At 40.5% G+C, this 18,672-nt stretch overlaps 4 protein-coding genes across 4 annotated transcripts; 2 read left to right on the forward strand and 2 right to left on the reverse strand.

Annotated features, from left to right (window-relative positions):
• Window positions 1-14,780: 14,780 nt before the first annotated feature.
• LOC138162731 (histone H2B type 1-F/J/L) lies at window positions 14,781-15,745 on the reverse strand. The gene has a single exon (XM_069090136.1). The coding sequence runs from the start codon at window positions 15,659-15,661 to the stop codon at window positions 15,281-15,283; it is 381 nt and encodes a 126-aa protein (XP_068946237.1). The 5' UTR covers window positions 15,662-15,745; the 3' UTR covers window positions 14,781-15,280.
• A 245-nt stretch (window positions 15,746-15,990) lies between these two features.
• On the forward strand, window positions 15,991-16,432 carry LOC138162729 (histone H2A type 2-B). The gene has a single exon (XM_069090134.1). It carries the CDS (start codon window positions 15,999-16,001, stop codon window positions 16,389-16,391), a length of 393 nt encoding a protein of 130 aa, XP_068946235.1. The 5' UTR covers window positions 15,991-15,998; the 3' UTR covers window positions 16,392-16,432.
• A 185-nt stretch (window positions 16,433-16,617) lies between these two features.
• LOC138162730 (histone H2A type 1-F-like) lies at window positions 16,618-17,143 on the reverse strand. The gene has a single exon (XM_069090135.1). The coding sequence runs from the start codon at window positions 17,049-17,051 to the stop codon at window positions 16,662-16,664; it is 390 nt and encodes a 129-aa protein (XP_068946236.1). The 5' UTR covers window positions 17,052-17,143; the 3' UTR covers window positions 16,618-16,661.
• Window positions 17,144-17,312: 169 nt separating this feature from the next.
• On the forward strand, window positions 17,313-18,400 carry LOC138162732 (histone H2B type 2-E). Its single transcript, XM_069090138.1, has one exon. The coding sequence runs from the start codon at window positions 17,385-17,387 to the stop codon at window positions 17,763-17,765; it is 381 nt and encodes a 126-aa protein (XP_068946239.1). The 5' UTR covers window positions 17,313-17,384; the 3' UTR covers window positions 17,766-18,400.
• The last annotated feature ends 272 nt before the right edge of the window (window positions 18,401-18,672 follow it).

Genomic DNA, 18,672 nt, shown 5'->3' on the forward strand with positions numbered 1-18,672 from the left:
CAATTGCAGTTCTTTCTCTGGATGTAAACATCTCTCTCCATCATGAGTCTTTTGGGTTTGACTTATAACCCTGAATTGCTGAGAAGAGTCCAGTTTATCAAAGTTGGTCGTCACACATACGTTGTGTCTGTAATTGTGTACATATTCCTCCTGGCTCTACTCTTCTCACTCAGCATCAGTTCGTGTAAGCTTCTCCAGGTAAATATGAAGTCCATCTGCTCCTCATTTCTTATTGCACAATAGTATTCCATAACATGCATATATCACAACTTGTTCAGCCATTCCCCAATTGATGGGTACCCCCTTAATTTCCAATTCTTTGCTACCACAAAAAGAGCTGCTATAAATATTTTTGTACATATGGGTCTTTTTCCCACTTCTATGATCTCTTTGGGATACAACCCTAGAAGTGGTATTGCTGAGTCAAAGGGTATGAAATTATTTATAGGCTTTGGGCATAATTCCAGATTGCTTTCCAGAATGGTTGGATCAGATCACAACTCCACCAGCAATGTGTTAGTGTTCCAATTTGTCCACATCCTCTCCAGCATTTGTCATTTTCCTGTTTTGTCATCTTAGCCAATCTGACTGGTGAGATGTGGTACCTCAGAGTTGTTTTGATTTGCATTTCTCTAATCAATAGTGATTTAGAGCATTTCTTCATGTGCTTATAGATATCTTTAATTTCTTTCTCTGAAAACTGCCTGTTCATATCCTTTGACCATTTATCAATTGGGGAATAACTTGTATTCTTATAGATTGGCTCAATTCTCTGTATATTTTAGAAATGAGTCCTTTATCAGAGACATAGGTTGTAAAAATTCTTTCCCAATTTCCCACCTCCCTCTTAATCTTGGTTACATTGGCTTTGTTTGTACAGAAGCTTTTCAATTTAATGTAATCAAAATTATATATTTTGCATTTTATAATACTCTCTAATTCTTGTTTAGTCATAAAGTCTTTCCCTCTCCACAAGTCTGACAGGTAAACTATTCCTTGTTTTAGGAGACTGCTTACAGTATCAACCTTTATACCTAGATCATGCACCCTTTTAGACTTGATTTTAATATATGGTGTTAGGTAATAGTCTATGCCCAGTTTCTGCCACACTATATTCTAGTTTTCCCAGCAGTTTTTGTCAAATAGTGAGTTCTTATCCCCAAAACTGGGGTCTTTGGGTTTATCAAACAATAGATTACTATAGTCATTGATGGCTGAATCTCGTGTGCTTAATCTATTCCATTGATCCACTACTCTATTCCTCAGCCAGTGCCAAGTAGTTTTGATGACTGCTGCTTTATAATACAGATTGAAATCTGGTATAGCTAGTCTACCTTCCTTAGCATTTTTTTTCATTAATTCCCTTGATATTCTGGATCATTTATTCTTCCAAATGAATTTTGTTACTATTTTTTCTAGCTCTATAAAGTAGTTTTTTGGTAAATTGATTGGCATGGCACTAAATATATAATTTAATTTAGGTAAAATTGTCATTTTTATTATATTAGCTCAACCCAGCCATGAGCAATTGATATTTTCCCAATTAGTTAGATCTGACTTAATTTGTGTGAAGAGTGTTTTGTAGTTGTGATCATGTAGGTCCTGGGTTTGTTTTGGCAGGTAGATTCCCAAATATTTTATAATGTCTGCAGTAACTTTAAATGGGATTTCTCTTTCTATCTCTTGCTGTTGAATTTCAATGGAAATATATAGGAATGCCGAGGATTTATTTGGGTTTATTTTATATCCTGTAATTTTGCCAAATTTATTTATTGTCTCAAGTAGTTTTTTACTTGATTCCGTAGGATTCTCTAAGTATATCATCACATCATCTGCAAAGAGTGATAGCTTGGTCTCTTCTTTGCCTAATTTGATTCCTTTGATTTCTTTTTCTTCTCTAATTGCTACTGCTAACATTTCTAGAACCAGATTGAATAAGAGGGGTGATAGTGGACACCCTTGTTTCACCCCTGATCTTATTAGAAATGCTTCTAGCTTATCCCCATTACATATAATATTTGCTGATGGTTTTAAATAGATGCTACCTATTATTTTAAGGAAGGCTCCATTTATTCCTATACTTTCTAGTGTTTTTAATAGGAATGGATGTTGTATTTTGTCAAAAGCCTTTTCTGCATCTATTGAGATAATCATGTGGTTTCTGCTAGTTTTATTGTTGATATGATCAATTATACTGATGGTTTTCCTAATATTAAACCATCCTTGCATTCCTGGAATAAATTCTACCTGATCAACGTGTATTATTCTCGAGAAAAGTTGCTGTAGTCTTTTTGCTAATATTTTATTTAGAATTTTTGCATCTATATTCATGAGGGAGATTGGTCTATAATTTTCTTTCTCTGTTTTATCTCTTCCTGATTTAGACATCAGTATCATATTTGTGTCATAAAAAGAATTTGGTAGGACTCCTTCTTCACTAATTTTCCCAAATAGTTTGTAGAGTATTGGAATCAATTGTTCTTTAAATATTTCATAGAATTCACTAGTAAATGCATCTGGCCCTGGAGTTTTTTTCCTAGGAGTTGACTGATGGCTTGCTCAATTTCTTTTTCTGAGATGGGGTTATTTAAGTAATTTACTTCCTCTTCAGTTAATCTGGGCAACTTGTATTTTTGTAAATATTCATCCATTTCCCTAAGATTGTCAAATTTATGTGCATACAATTGGGAAAAATAATTCCTAATCATTGTTTTGATTTCCTCTTCATTGGAGGTAGATTCACCCTTTTCATTTTCGATACTCATAATTTGGTTTTCTTCTTTCTTTTTTTCATCATATTGACTAAGGGTCTATCAATTTTATGGTTTTTTTTTCATGAAACCAGCTCTTAGTTTTATTTATTAATTCAATAGTTTTCTTAATTTCAATTTTATTAATCCCTCCTTTGGTTTTCAATATTTTTAATTTAGTATTTAATTGGGGATTTTGAATTTGTTCTTTTTCTAGGTTTTTCAGTTGCATGCCCAATTCATTGACCTCCCTTTTCTCTAATTTAATCATGTATACACTCAGGGATATAAAACTTCCCCTAAGAACTGTTTTTAATGCATCCTACTAATTTTGGTATGTTGTCTCATTATTATCATTCTCTTGAGTTAAATTACTGATTGTTTCTATAATATCTTGTTTGGCCCACTCATTCTTTAGGATTAAATTGTTTAATTTCCAATTAGTTTTTAGTCTATCTTTCCATGGTCCTTTATTGCATATAATTTTTATTGCATCACGATCTGAGAAGAATGCATTTAATATTTCTGCCTTACTGCACAGAATTGTGAGGTTTTTATGCCCTAGAACATGATCGATTTTTGAGTATGTGCCATGAACCTCTGAGAAGAAAGTATATTCCTTTTTATCCCCATTCAGTTTTCTCCAGAGATGTATCATACCTACCCTCTCTAAAATTCTATTCCCCTCCTTAACTTTTTTCTTGTTTATTTTGAGGTTGGATTTATCAAGTTCAGAGAGGGGGAGATTAAGGTCTCCCACTAGTATAGTTTTGCTATCTATTTCTTCCTCTAATTCCTTTACCTTCTCCTCTAGGAAATTGGATGCTATACCACTTGGTGCATATATGTTAAGTAATGATATTGCTTCATTCTCAATGGTGCCTTTTAGCAGGATATAGTCTCCTTCCTTATCTCATTTAATTAGATCAATTTTTGCTTTTGCTTTATCTGAGATAAGGATTGCTACCCCTGCTTTTTTTTTTTTACTTTAGCTGAGGCATGTTACATTTTACTCCAGCCTTTTACCTTTACCCTGTGTGTATCCTTCTGTTTCAGATGTGTTTCTAGTAAACAGCATATTGTAGGATTATGATTTTTAATCCATTCGTCTATCCACCTCCATTTTATGGGAGAGTTCATTCTATTCACATTTATAGTTATGATTATTATCTGTTTCTTTCCCTCCATCCTATTCCCTCCCCTGTTAATGCTTATATTTTTTCTCCCCTTCTCCCTTCCCCTTCTTAATAGTTTTTGTTTTGACCACCTCCTCCCTCAGTATTCCCTTATAAGCCCCCCTCCCTTTTCCTCCCCTTCCCCCTTACTTCTTCCCTCCCTACTAACCCCTCCCCCCCTTTTGTAGCACTTTCCCCCTCCTACTGCCTGTAGGATACTTTTATACTTAATGAAGTATGTTATTTCTTCTTTGCACCAAGAGTGACAGGAATAAATCTCATTCGAAGCTCCTCACCCTCCCCTCTTTGCCTCTAATATGATACATTTTGCGTCTCTTCTCCATAGAGTCCTATGCTTAACTGGTTGTTATTCCCTCCTTGCACCAGAACCAATGAGGGAAAAGCTCATATAATGCTCATCTCCCTCCCTTCTTTTCCTCTGCTATGTTGTTTTTATGCCTCTTTGTGTGGCATAATTTACCCTTTTCCACTTCATTCATTTGTCTTCTTCCATTGCAGTCCCTTTGTAGCCCTTAATAAGATTTTTTTTATCTTCATTTTGTGTATTTTATACTCATACCCTCTACTTGTCTATACACAGTTTCCTCTTATTAAATAACAGGGTGTGTGTGTTTTCCTTGTTTGCCTTTCTATGTCACTCTTGCATCTCATAGTTGGAGGTTGAATTTTCCATTGAGCTCTGGCTTTTTCATCAGGAAGATCTGGAAATCTGTTATATCGTTGAATGACCATCTCTTTGCCTGGAAGAATATGCTCAGTCTCGCTGGGTAGGTGATCCTTGGTTGTAACCCAAGCTCTTTTGCCTTCCAGAAAATTGTATTCCACTGCCTCTGATCTTTCAGTATAGAGGCTGCCAAATCCTGTGTGATCCTCACTGTGGTTCCTCGATATTTGATTTGTTTCTTTCTGCCCACTTGAAGTATTTTCTCTTTTACCTGGTAGTTCTGGGTCACACAGCTAGTCAGTGTCTTAGTCCAGATTTGAATTTGGGAAGATCAGTCCTCCTGCCTCTAGGTCTGGCACTCCATCCACAATGCCACCAACTGTCTATTGTTAAGCTACTAATGTTTCTTTATTAGATATGATGAATAAAAGGGAGTGAGTTCCTAGAACTATATATTCAAAGCCCTCTAAAGTTTTCTTTTGTAACACTGTGAGGGGGAAGGGGAAAGACAGGCATTTAACTTTAAACTATCCCTGAGATACACGCTGAGACATAGGCCTTCCCACCCCTACCTCCCCCCCCCAAATGCATTATACAGAACAAAATTCAGTCAGTTGTGTTCTCCCCAAATTTCACTTTCAACACTAGATATGTGGGAAGTGTACCTAGTTCCCAGTGTGGAAACATATAAAACCCTTTTTAGTTGGACTGAAAATATTAAGAAATAATATTTTCTCCAAGCCTAAAATCTTTTCTAGAATTTTCCAGGCATAACAAAAGTGAAAGACCTTGCTCTTAAAAAGATAAAAGATTAGATTTATTTCTTGTCTTGTTTAGATCCTTGCCTTCTTCATCCCCCAAAGCATTGGGCAAGTGAGAAAAGTAACCTCTTTATTCAAGAAAGGATTGTGATGTTGATCATGGAAGGAGAATATACCTGTCCTTGTGGAGAGAGAAAGAGGAAGAAATTGAATTGTGGCTATTGTTGTGGAATGATAATCATGAATTACATTTATAATTATTATCATTTTTTCCTTTTCAAGATTCCTATCTCAACTTTTCTTAAGGTAGAGTGATGGAGAAATGTCTGAAGGCATGAGGATACCATACTAATTTGGACTTGTCTCTCTCTAGGCTAGAATTGTTTGGATTTAAAATGTTAAATTAAAAAAAAAATTTGTTTCTGGCACATGTTCCTAAAATGCAGCTTACAGTATTTACTTTCCACCCCTTCATCACTATGCAGGTAATAATGAATATTAGGTGCAAGATAACCTTTGTTTTATCCCAAAAGACAGAGCTGGGAGAAAAATAGGATTCAAAGTATTCTATAAATAATTGATACAATTCTCCCTCTCCAGGGATCATAGGAATTCTAAGGGATCCAATGAACCCCATACATCCTTAATGATGTGTCTACTATATATATGTTTATTTATAATTTATCTAAATATACTACAGTACCAATAATTAAGTACTTTATAAAACACACACAAAATACAAATTAATAAAGGTTGAGATGAAGGTGAAATATTTGATCCTAGAGTCTATAGGGAGCTGCTGTAGTTTACAGAATAGGGGAGTGACATGGTTAAGACCATCACATTGTTGTACTTGGCCCCCTCCTCCTCCTGACTATGGCCCTGATTGTAGGACCCTGCCTCCTTAATCATTTTCTACAATTTGTTAGGTCCCTATTAACTCTGTTAAATTGCTAATTGTTAGGGATCCCCAGTACCAGCCCTTGGGAACAGAACTGACTGACCTGTATGCTTCGGCCCAGCTGTGTCAAGGGTTTGACACACCAACATAAGAAGTGGGGAATGTTGTACACGGCCTCATTCTGGTTCCCTTGCTCTCTTTCCCCTCCCCCAATCAGCTCTGCCAAGTTTAGCTCTGTTTAGGGAAACTAGCAGCTGGGGAGTTTCAAAATGTGTACTGACCAATCACTGATTTTAGTCTCCGCAAGTTCCTACCTACACAATCCCTGACCTTTGGCTGAGTGGGTTGCTTTGAAAAGCTGAGGCTCCTACTGTTTCGATTTGGGGTGGGGCCCTGAGCAGACATGGCACCAATAAAGGGTTTACTTCTAAATTGTTACTTGGGTCTTGCTCACGTTTTGGGTACAACAACATTAAGGAAATAATTTTGGCAGTTGTGGGAGGATGGATTAGAGAGGTAAGTGACTTGAGGCAAGGAGAACAATGAGGGGACCACTATACTAGTCCAAGCAAAAGCTGATTCAGGGCTAGGATGGTAGCTGTCTGAGTAGTGAGAAAGGGATTGATTCTTCATTATCCCACCCAGAATGAAAATTAGAGAGGCAGGTCTTTTACTGCTTTGAATGTTGGCGACTACACTTCAAATGGGTACCTGGGGTTTTCCCCAGGTGTGGGTGCTCTGGTAGTACTTAGGTTACAATTGTCCTGGGGACCCAACTTAGAAGAGGGGAAATTAGACATCTGCAACAGATAGAGGAGGAAGCAGAGTTGGGGGAATGTCAGAGGATACACATAGATGAGGTTGTGCTGGAGGCAAGCCACATGAATGGCTACTGCTGGAAGAATGGGATGCAATTTCATTCTCTGACTGATCACACATCCCTTGGGGGTCAGGCCTCAGCTCTTCTTCAGGCCAGAGCCTGCACTGGAGAGACCACTGATCTAGCCCTTGTGGGTACGGTATGAGCCCAAAGGGATGTATTACTGACCAGTATGCCCGTGGGAATACGAATGGTAGCCTGCTCTCTCTTAACTAACTGTGGGCCTTGGTTCCAAAACAATTACATGAACCCTCTACCTATTACTGCCCAAACTCTTCCCCCTCCTACAATGCCTGCTCCTGCTTTTCCCTTTCTATTGCAAGAATGCCAGCTGCTCAGGGTAGTTAAACTCTAATCCTAGGGTATCCTTAGCTCAGTACGTGACATTGGAAAGTTCCCCTCTCCACTCTTTTTTCATTTTAGGTGGAACAGAATGAGTCACAGGCTTGAATGGGCTGTGATCTGCATAGCAAATCTTATTACTGTATCTCTCTTCCATCTGTAGCAGCAGGCACCCCAAGCATCCTCAGGGTTTGCTGCCAATACAGGTTCTTGGATCTGCTTTGATAAAGGAAAGCAACTCAAAATGGGTTAACAAGCTTACTTTAATCAGTCAAACATGTATCGTTCACCTAGTTCAGGGGAAAAAGGTCAGCACCCTGAACTTCAAAGTATACAGACAAAATTATCAAGTCAGAAACAGATCAAGTAGACAGCTTTCCAAACTGTCCAGCCATTACATCCATACCCAATCAACATCTGGGTTTTTCAAAGGGGGGGGAGGGGAGGTGCTCCAGGCAACGGCTTCCCAGAATCCATATCAAATCACAGAACACTTCTCAAAGTGAGCCCCCAAAACAAAGCTACACATCAGGGCTTATATAGCCTTCTCCTGGCTCAGAGAATGTAACAACCTTATTGACTCACTGGCCAATCAAGAAGTATCTACTGAAAAACAAGCCTCCCACACCAGGCTCCAGGTGCACTTTAGCCTAGGGGCAGGGAAGATCTTACAAATTTACATTCCCATTTCACCATCTTATTCCTATCACACCTCTCATAGAAACCTCCATTTTTTTTTTTTTTTTACCATTGACAACACCACTGTCCTCCCAGTCACTCTGCTTTATAGTCACTGATCCTTTGTTTTCACCCACCCCACTGCAAATCTTGTCCTTTCTATCCCTACATCTCTCCCACCTGCCCCCCTTTCTCAACTCAGGTTTTGCCTGGGCTATTATGATAGCTTCCTGACTGGTCTGGAGCTTCAAATCCGCCCACTCAAGTTGTCCTGCTCAGCTGCCAAAGTGATTTTCTTAATTCACTAGTATAATGATTTCACCTCCTTCCCCTTAAATGAACTCCAGTGCTTCCTTAATTACCTTTAGAATCAAATGTAAATTCATATGTTTGGCATTTAAAGTTCTTCAAAGCCTGGTTTCAGTCTATCTTTCCAGCTTCATTATATATTACTCCCCTTCATGTGTTCTATGGTCTCTAGCCTATCAGTTCTCAAAGTGTAGTTCTTGGGGGCATCTCTTGAGATGCTTTTAGGGAATCTGAAGGGTCAAAAATAAAAAAAAATAATACTAGGATGTTTTAATTAATATGGCAAGCATTGATAGTTATAAACCATACTAACAAAAAGTCTTTGAAGGCTCCAGAATACTTTTTGAAAGAAATGATGATTAAATAAGTAATTATTGGGGAGATCCAGGGTTTTTTTCCCTTCCTAGTTCCCCATTCTCTATTAGGTCAAGCCAATATCTGAAGGACATTGATGATGATGAGGTTGAATTAGCTTTCTTTTCAAATTTTTTTTGACCCCAGAAAAGTGGGGAAGCCCATAGTGTTCTATTCAGGCTTGGGTTGGGGGTGGATCCTTTGTCTAGATTGCCTGAGGCTTGGGATAATCTGGGAGGAAGAGTGACCAGAGTCCCCTCCCCTCATTAAAATGGGTCCAGCTCTCATTATAATATTCATTTTTCTTGTTAATTGTTTACCAGTCAGAGTTGATTGCCACCCTCAGGAACACTCACCATTCTAAGGGCATATAAGTCTTGAGTAGGTTCCATGAGGGGTCTTTGGCATTTGAGAGTGCCACTGACCCATTATTAATTATCTGCTAGCAATAATTAATAAAATGATTAATTACTCAGAAACTATGTCTCTTGAACTTTGTATATGTCACACTTTTTTTCTTTTTTCTTTTTTTTTTGGAGGGCAATTGGGGTTAAGTAACTTGACCAAGGACACAAGGGTAGTTTAGTTTAGTTTTGTTTTTTTGTGTGTGTTTGTGTTAAGTGTCTGAAGCCGGATGTGAACTTGGGTCCTTCTGACTGGTCTGGTGCTCTACTCACTGTGCCACCTAGCTCCCCCTTATGTCACACTTTTTAAGACTATAGAAGGGTCATGAGACTAAAAAGTTTGAGAACTGCTGGTCTAGCCAAATTGACTTTCTTGATGTTCCCTGTAGTCCTATTATAACCACAACAAAACATCCAAATATGAATGTGAAATTAAGTTATAATGCTGTCCATTTAGAAAAAACATGTGAAAAAGAGAAATGGATTTATAGCAATTTATAACAACTAGGTGATATAATGGATAGAGCTCTTGTGAGTCAATAATAATTTAATAAGCACCTACTATGGGCCAGGAACTGAACTTGAGGAGTTCACAGTCTGGTGGGGGACAGAACAAACAAATATGTACAAATATACAATGTACAAGGTACATAGAAAATAACAAAGAGGGAAGGAAGGCTCTAGGTTGAAGAGAGTTTGGGAAAGACTTTTTATAGATGAGTTTTAGTTGGCATTTAAAGGAAGCCAGAGGTCTGTAGGCTATGGACAAAGAATCAAGAAGGCCCAGGTTCAAATTTGGCCTCACACTTATTGTCTGTGTGATTTTGGGGCAAGTCATTTAACTTCTGACTCAGTTTCCTCACCTGTAAAATGGGAATAGTAATAGCTATCCTCATAGGATACCTCGTAGGGTTGTCCTAGAATCAAATGAGCTCATATTCGAAAATTTCCCGATATATAGTAGGCCCTATATGAATACTATCATCATCATTATCATTACCACCACCATTTTCTGAATTCAGGTTCTAAATTCAGACAAATCCCTTTTTCCTTGCATATATGGTGAATAATTATACAGAGAAACAAGACTTGCTGAAAAGCAGCTTTATGTTCATTGACTTTTAGGACCTATTAGTTGGCTCATATTGGGTATTCTCCAATAAAACAAGTATTTTACAAGCAATGTTAACCTACTTAGTTAGCTATCTTGATCAAATTAACTGATTAATGAATTACTAACAAAGAACTATGTCTTACAAATCTGCCTGACCTCTTAGGGGATATAAAAATGTATTTTTCTTTAATAGGGTAAAGGAACTGGACGTAAAGATGCCTCAGAGGCCATCTGGTTGTCTAAGTCTCCCAGGAAAGAAGGTGTAGGGAGGCTAGATTTGCCCAAGGTCACACAGGTAGTAAGTGTCCAGAGGTAAGATTTGAACCTAGGTCCTCTGACTCCAGACTTAGTGTCAAGTATATTCAGTGACTATTCTCAAGAACAAAAAGTTACCTTGTACATTTAATAAAATAAAAACTCCAAACATAATTCATTCGTTTTATTTCTTCTTTCATTTCTATTTTTGATAATTCTATTTTAAATAAGCCAAATATTCTCTTTTAATAATCTTTTAAATAATGTACATACTAGTACAATAGCATATATATAATGTATGAGTAAACACACAGATGTGAGAAAGGTGTGCAGTCTCAACATACATTTTTTCTGTGGGAGTGCCTAACTAGAATACTTTTGGAAACCACTACTCCAGACTGACAGCACCACCCTGTGGCATAGATTCACCTCAGAGCAGAGGAAACCGGGAAAGTTAAAAGCAGGTTCTTCTCAACATTCCATTTGGTCTCATAATCACCTCAGGGACATAGAAAGGCCTCTAATCCTATGGTACCACAATGGGACCTTGGACCCCCTCTAGAGGGAAATGACTTTAGGGCTGTTGGGAGAAATACACACTGACCTCTCTCCCCCATTGGACCAGCATTATCTACAATTCAGAGTGACAGTAGGCCTTTGCTCTCAATACCATGGAATTGGAACCTTAGATGGCTTTTCTAATTTCAAGGCTATCTGCACAAAACTCCTGTCCCTAAGAAACAATACAGTCCAGTGGAAAGATCTTCTGGAGTCAGATGATCTGAGTTCAAATCTCACCTCTGAAGTGACTATGGGCAAACCACTTAAAATCTCTGGGCCTTGGTTCTCTCATCTGTAAAATAAGGGACATTGGACTAGATGATTTTGAAGGTCTTATAATTTTAGATGTATGATAATCCTAAATTTAAGAACTCTTTCCCAATCCCTGAGCTTTCCAGGAATCTTATATTGTCTGGGCAGAATTCCCAAACTCTGAGCATGTGCTGCTCCTTCATTTTTCCATGACTGAACCCAGAGTTCTTGTCATTCCACCACTGCAGCTGCTACTATTTCTTGGGTTCTTTCTACCTGGCCTCTCCTGAGGAGCTGGCATCTTAGTGGTGGGTTAGTCAATGTAGGGTGGGAAAAAGAAGGGGGGGGGTGTTTACATCAATGCCAAGACATCCCCTCTGAGGGACCAGCAACTGTCGTATCTAGCATCTTCAGAAAAGAGACAGCAACAGGCAAGTCAGCTCCCTTTTAGAGGGTAAGCACAAAGCTTGGTCACAAATTCTGGCATAAAGAATTCTCCATTTTTATCTGCTTCCCCATCTAAACTTTGTACTAGATGGGACTTTATTTCATCTAATCCCTTCATTTACAGGTAAAGAAGTAGAAATCCAGAAAGGTAGTATTCAGTTCAAATACAGTGATCTAGTATACCATGGTGGGTCCTTGAGAGTTCTTCCTGCTTTTTTTTTCTGCCACTACAAAATAAAGAAAAACCAAAGAAGAAAACCTCAGGGTTCCTGTCATATAGGCTTTGACTTAATCTTTCCACCCTGTGCTAATGACCATGGTGGTGTGCAAAGGGGTATACCCCAATGTGCCTACAGCCCTCTTGATGTGGTAGAATTGAATTGCTCAGGAACTATGTTGTTCCAGGGCAGGTGGCCTTATTATGGGACTCTACATTCCATTTATATTCCTTTGCTGCTTCATCTAAGCCCTAGTGTTAGGAGGAAGGAGACAGTCCTAGGCTGACCTGCAGGCTTAGGCCCCTCTACTTTCTTTTTACAGACTAGAGTTATCAAGGATACTGCCCTGCTTGCTACATTGACATTCCTACCTGGCAGAACCCACTTCCTGTTGGCATTAGGTTAATTTTCTTCCTTCCTCCTTCCTGTCCTCAGAGAGGTTTCTTTTCTTGCCTGGGGACTCTATTTGTCTACAGCCTGCTCAGAAAAAAAAAATCAACCAGATGTTTGATTCACCTAACCACTTTGTTTTCTGTAGCCCATAGTAGGATACCCTGGGAGTCCTGGTCCATCAGAAAAAAAAATGAAAGAAAGAAAGGAAGAAAGGAAGAAAGGAAGAAAGGAAGGAAGAAAGAGAGAAAGAAAGAAAGGAAGAAAGAAAGAAAGGAAAGAAGGAAGGCAAAAAGAAAAAAAGAAAGGAAGGAAGGAAGAAAGAAGGAAAGAAAGTTAATGTTTTAAAGTTTAAAGGATTCACCTCTGATCACTAATCTTTGAGCTTTCATGTTGACCCTTCATAGAAAAGTTCAGGGGTTAAGGGAACATCCTTGGGGATATTTTTTTTTTGAATCTGTAAAATAAAGCTGAAAAGGATATTCTGTATTTTAGGGTAATGCCAAAAGTTTGATTATAAGGAGCTGGAATTTGCAGAGTTGGAATCTGAAAAACAAACTTTCTCCATTTTATCTACTTTTTAAGCTTTGGACTAGATGAGACTTTTAAATATTCTCATCCAATTCCTTCATTTTATAGGTAAGGAAGTGGAGATCCAGAAAGGTAATAAATAAGAATAGAACCAGTATTCAAACCCAGCTTTAATAATTTCAAATTTAGTTGTTAAATTTTTAGCTATTTTTTTTTGGAAAAAAAGCTTCATTGTTTAATTTCTTTAATTTGATGATTAAAAACGTGATTGGGTTTTCAATAAATGTTCACTTTAAATGTGTTGAGTGTGTCTAAGCTAATTATACAACTCCTGGTGTACTGGGGCATTGAAGCTTTAAAAAAAGGGACATTTCAAGGACAAGCAAGTAGGGTAATTTGTAGATACTTTCGGGATCATAAGTCTTCTGTCTATGAAAGGAGTGAGCTGAGCTTCCTCTGGCTGGCACAGTAAAAGGGAGTCTTTGTTTCTTTTCGTCAGAGTCTTGCTCTCCTTATCATTCTCTAGATATAGTAAAGGGAAATAGATGCAGACTATATACCAATGGTGAGAACGAAAATACTCTGGTTGGATCTGTGATTCCCTTCCCAACCCCCCTATCCTCCCCCGCCCCTTCAGTGAAACTTGGAAGATTGGAAGTATTTCTGAGATCAAATGAAAGTTAAAGAACGATTTTAAGCTCCTTATTTTTCAGAGCAGTAGAAAGGGTCAGAAGTAAATTGATTTAGGCAGAAGTCTTTCAGCTAGTTAGCAGCAGAACTTTTGGAACTAAGCCATCTCCCATCTTGTGGGGCTTATGAAATGGAGAAGGAACAAGAGAGGAAGCCTGGCATTGACAGAAAGGAAAAATTATTATTTTTTGTTTAAACTTTAAATACTTTAAACTTTAAAGCATGACATTCCTAGTCACAAATACTGCTGGCTGAGGGACTCTACATCTCACTGAGAAGGTTCTTGGGCTCAAGGAGACTCCATTTTTTCCATTTCTTCTCTATTTCCAGAGTTTTCCAGACTAGGGTCCCCTCAGACGCCTAGCCAATTTCACATAACCTCGGGGAGCCCCAAGTTATGTCCCAGCAACAAGGAGCTTAGCTGCAGGGGCACCAGAGGCTTGTTTGTCTAGTGTTAGAGGAGGGGGTAGCGCCTCCTATACAGTTCCACTTGGAGAGTTCTAAGCAATTCTAAGCTCAGTTTCCCCGAACGTCAAAGCCTTAGAGAGAACTCCTTTCCTACCACCTTTCCCTCTTTTTGTACCTCACAAAACTAAGATGTAAATCAGTCAAAGGAGAAGGGGAAAACTTTGAGGAAAATGAAACACGGTGGAGAAAGGCTGTTGGAAGCTAATTCCTTTTTACTTATTATAGGAAGGGTAAAAAGCAGATTAAATACAATGAGGAAATGAGATTGTTTTGGGAAAGGGAAAGCGTTCAAGAGGAGGCATCTTTCCCGCCAGCTCCCAGAATGCGTCGGGTATTTCAGAGATAGGATAGGGAATGGTCCTGTGATTTCACTGGTATAGGGAAGTCCCTCTACCAATTAGGAAGGTACCTACCAATGCAGGTCCGCACCTTAGTTGCAACTAAAGCTAGAAAATTGGCTAGAGCACTAAGGATAAATGATACAACCAGGATCAAACAGCTAGGTTACTGGTGAGAGGCAGGTCTTAAAACCAAAACCGGCTCGTCCTTACTCGTAAGTAAGGCAGCTCTGAATCTTTCAGCACGCAGTCTCGCGAGGATAGTTGTGCAGGCAGGGACAGAATACAGACCTTTATTAAAAATTAAGTCATTTAGGGAAGCAGGAGGCAATGTGGCGTATAACAGTGTAAAGCAAAAAACCTCCATTTCAAATTATTTCATTCCCTTGGGCAAATCCCTTAATCATAGTAATGGGGGGGGGAAAGGAATGAGAACATTCGCCTGTTACAATTTCAGCATCCATAAATTACCTCCATTAAAAAAATTACGGGTCTGTTCCTATTGCCTATTCTAATCCATAATGGAAGCGGAATACCGACATTTACCAACTTCGTATTGTCCACCCTACCTGTATTGGTAGGGTGAGCTTCTCAACCCGCTTTTTACAAAAGATTTTAAAGCTTACTTCCCCAGTATTAGACAAGGGTTTTAGGAAATACAGAAAAACCGTGTTTCTTGTTTTAAGCACAAGTGAATAGCATCTTTTTCTGATCAAGTGGGTGGCTCTGAAAAGAGCCTTTGTTTCATGGGAAGTCTGTGACTCCTGGAGCAGCCGCTTACTTGGAGCTGGTATATTTGGTGACCGCCTTGGTGCCCTCAGACACAGCGTGCTTGGCCAGCTCCCCGGGCAGCAGCAGGCGCACGGCCGTCTGGATCTCCCGGGAAGTGATGGTGGAGCGCTTGTTGTAGTGCGCCAGGCGGGAAGCCTCGCTGGCGATGCGCTCGAAAATGTCGTTAACGAAGGAGTTCATGATGCCCATGGCCTTGGAAGAGATACCGGTGTCAGGATGGACCTGCTTCAGCACCTTGTAGACATAGACGGAGTAGCTCTCCTTACGGCTGCGCTTGCGCTTCTTGCCATCTTTCTTCTGGGCCTTGGTCACGGCTTTCTTGGAGCCCTTTTTAGGAGCAGGAGCTGATTTTCCTGGTTCAGGCATGGTTATCGAAAGCACAAAGCCACTGAAGTCGCGACTGAAGTACAAAGACACAGAATGGCGACAGGCCCTTTACTTATAGATCCGGCATGCAAATAAGGGCTTGGGGATACCCACTAATGATTGGTAGATTATTTTTCGTCATTTCCTGGTAGCCTACGATGCAAATGATGAGATGAAAATTCTCTTTTCCTATTGGTTGTTCTAATCAAACGGCCTTTTTAACCAATGAAACCGGTCCTTTTCTGCCTGCCAGTAGGTCTTATAAATTACTTCAAATTGCTGCTGAAAGGTTTTCTGTCTTTCTTTCTCTGAGAGAGGGCCTCGTTTCCATATCGCCATGTCTGGCCGCGGAAAGCAGGGAGGCAAGGCTCGCGCCAAGGCTAAATCCCGTTCGTCCCGGGCCGGGCTCCAGTTCCCCGTGGGTCGTGTGCACCGTTTGCTCCGCAAAGGTAACTACGCCGAGCGGGTTGGCGCCGGAGCTCCGGTTTACATGGCGGCGGTTCTGGAGTATTTAACTGCTGAAATTTTGGAGCTGGCGGGAAACGCAGCTCGGGACAACAAGAAAACCCGTATCATCCCCCGCCATTTGCAACTAGCAGTGCGCAACGACGAGGAGCTGAACAAACTCCTCGGGGGAGTCACCATTGCTCAAGGCGGTGTCTTGCCAAACATCCAGGCCGTCTTGCTGCCTAAGAAAACCGAGAGCCATAAGCCTGGCAAAAGCAAATAAACCGTAAGAGGGACTAGTGTGTCCCTCCACCCCCCCCAAAACGGCTCTTTTAAGAGCCACCCTCATCTATCAAATGAAGGGGCTATTACCACTAAAGAACGAACTTAACACGTTAATTCAATGAGATTAATGTAAAGTAATAAATGGAGTCATCTAGAAAAAAAATTTAAAATTATTACAGTATCTCAGCTCTTCCTTGATGAAATGGATGGCTCTGAAAAGAGCCTTTTGTCTCTGGTGTTGTCACATGCTAAGTTATTCATTGCCGAGTTATTTGCCCTTAGGCTTGTGGCTTTCAGTTTTCTTAGGTAGCAAGACAGCCTGGATGTTGGGTAGAACGCCACCCTGGGCAATAGTTACTCTACCTAGAAGCTTGTTGAGTTCTTCGTCGTTGCGGATGGCGAGCTGCAAATGACGGGGAATGATGCGCGTCTTTTTGTTGTCTCTAGCGGCATTTCCTGCCAGCTCCAAGATTTCTGCTGTGAGGTACTCGAGCACAGCGGCCAGGTAGACTGGCGCTCCCGCGCCAACCCGTTCAGCATAATTGCCCTTGCGGAGCAGGCGATGAACACGGCCCACTGGGAACTGCAGTCCAGCCCGAGAAGAGCGCGTCTTAGCCTTAGCACGAGCTTTACCTCCTTGTTTCCCTCGGCCTGACATGACGGAAAACAGAATATGAAGACGGAAAAAGGCAAAAGGAAATCTTGGGGAAAATAAGTCCCCGAGATAAATAAGGTATCTTTTGTAGACTTCTGTAGGGGCGGGGTTAGAAAAGATCAACTTTTATTGGCTCGGAATAGGCTCCGGAAGAAACCAATAGAAAAAGTAGCTGTAGCGCAATTACATCACGTTGACCAATAGGAATAAAGAGCCCGTTGAACCCTAATTTGCATGCTACCGTTATAAAAGAATGCAGGTTCTTTCACTGCTTTACTCTCTGTTTCTTTTGGTTTCTTTTCTCGTTTGGCTTAGATCGAGAAAGCTTTTACTACCATGCCCGAGCCGGCTAAGTCTGCCCCAGCCCCTAAAAAGGGCTCCAAGAAAGCTGTGACTAAGGCCCAGAAGAAAGACGGCAAGAAGCGCAAGCGCAGCCGCAAGGAGAGCTACTCCATCTACGTCTACAAGGTGCTGAAGCAGGTCCACCCTGACACCGGTATCTCTTCCAAGGCCATGGGCATCATGAACTCTTTCGTCAACGACATCTTCGAGCGCATCGCCGGCGAGGCTTCTCGCCTGGCGCACTACAACAAGCGTTCCACCATCACTTCCCGGGAGATCCAGACGGCCGTGCGTCTGCTGCTGCCCGGGGAGCTGGCCAAGCACGCCGTGTCCGAGGGCACCAAGGCCGTCACCAAGTACACTAGCTCCAAGTGAGCATGTGCTTAGAAAGGAGCAAACTGCTCCTCAACCAAAGGCTCTTTTCAGAGCCACCCACCTAATCCTCAAAAGAGCTGTAACTTGTCTTGGGAGTCATGGTGGCGCCACTCTTGGCAGATGTCATGTTTAGTAGAGCCACATGTGGCAGTGCTGGCTGGTTAATGATTTAGCAGCTTTAAAACCAGTTCCTGCAGGTTAGGAATATTTGTATATATAAAATGCTTTTTGGGGGGCAATTGGGGTTAAGTGGCTTCCCCAAATTCACAAGGCTCATAAGTGTCAGGTGTGAGGTCGGATTTGAACTCATGTCCTCCTGACGCCAGGGTCAGCTCTATTCGCTGCGCCACAGGAATACTTTTTTAATCTAATGAACTTCCAATATCAAGTGAAATCTTATTTGCATAGCACCTTTTAACTTTGGTTGCTGAACTCGAGCGTTTAAGTATTGTGACAATAGCAACACAGCATTTAAGTAAAACCTACACCGCCTAGGAGTTAGGCTGTGGCCCTGGGTCTTTTTTTTGGGGGGGAGCGTGGGGGGGAGAGGAGCAAAATTAATCACTTTTCTGCTTTGTAGATACCTCGTTTCCCCGATAATAAGACCTATCCCGAAAATAAGCCCTCCCCTTACTGTGTAAGATTCCTCTAAAATAAGCCCTATTGAGATTGCTACTGCAGTGAAGGTGATCCCCTGCGCTACACGCTACATTACAGTACCCTCTGTTTGCACCGTCCCCCCCCCCCCCGCCCCGTGAAACGCATGCCGCGCTCCGAGCTGCATCCAATCAGAGCTGCAGCAGTGAGTGCATCATCCTGTTCTTCCCCAGTGATTTGCTTATTGAATAAAGGTACATTTTTTTTGTTCACATTTACCTGTTTATTAAAATTGCTGTCAATGTTCATT

This window comes from Petaurus breviceps, unplaced genomic scaffold (assembly GCF_028583685.1).
Source record: "Petaurus breviceps papuanus isolate PSGF00001 unplaced genomic scaffold, PetGlider_PUasm1.0 186, whole genome shotgun sequence".
NCBI classification, from domain to species: Eukaryota; Metazoa; Chordata; class Mammalia; order Diprotodontia; family Petauridae; genus Petaurus; species Petaurus breviceps.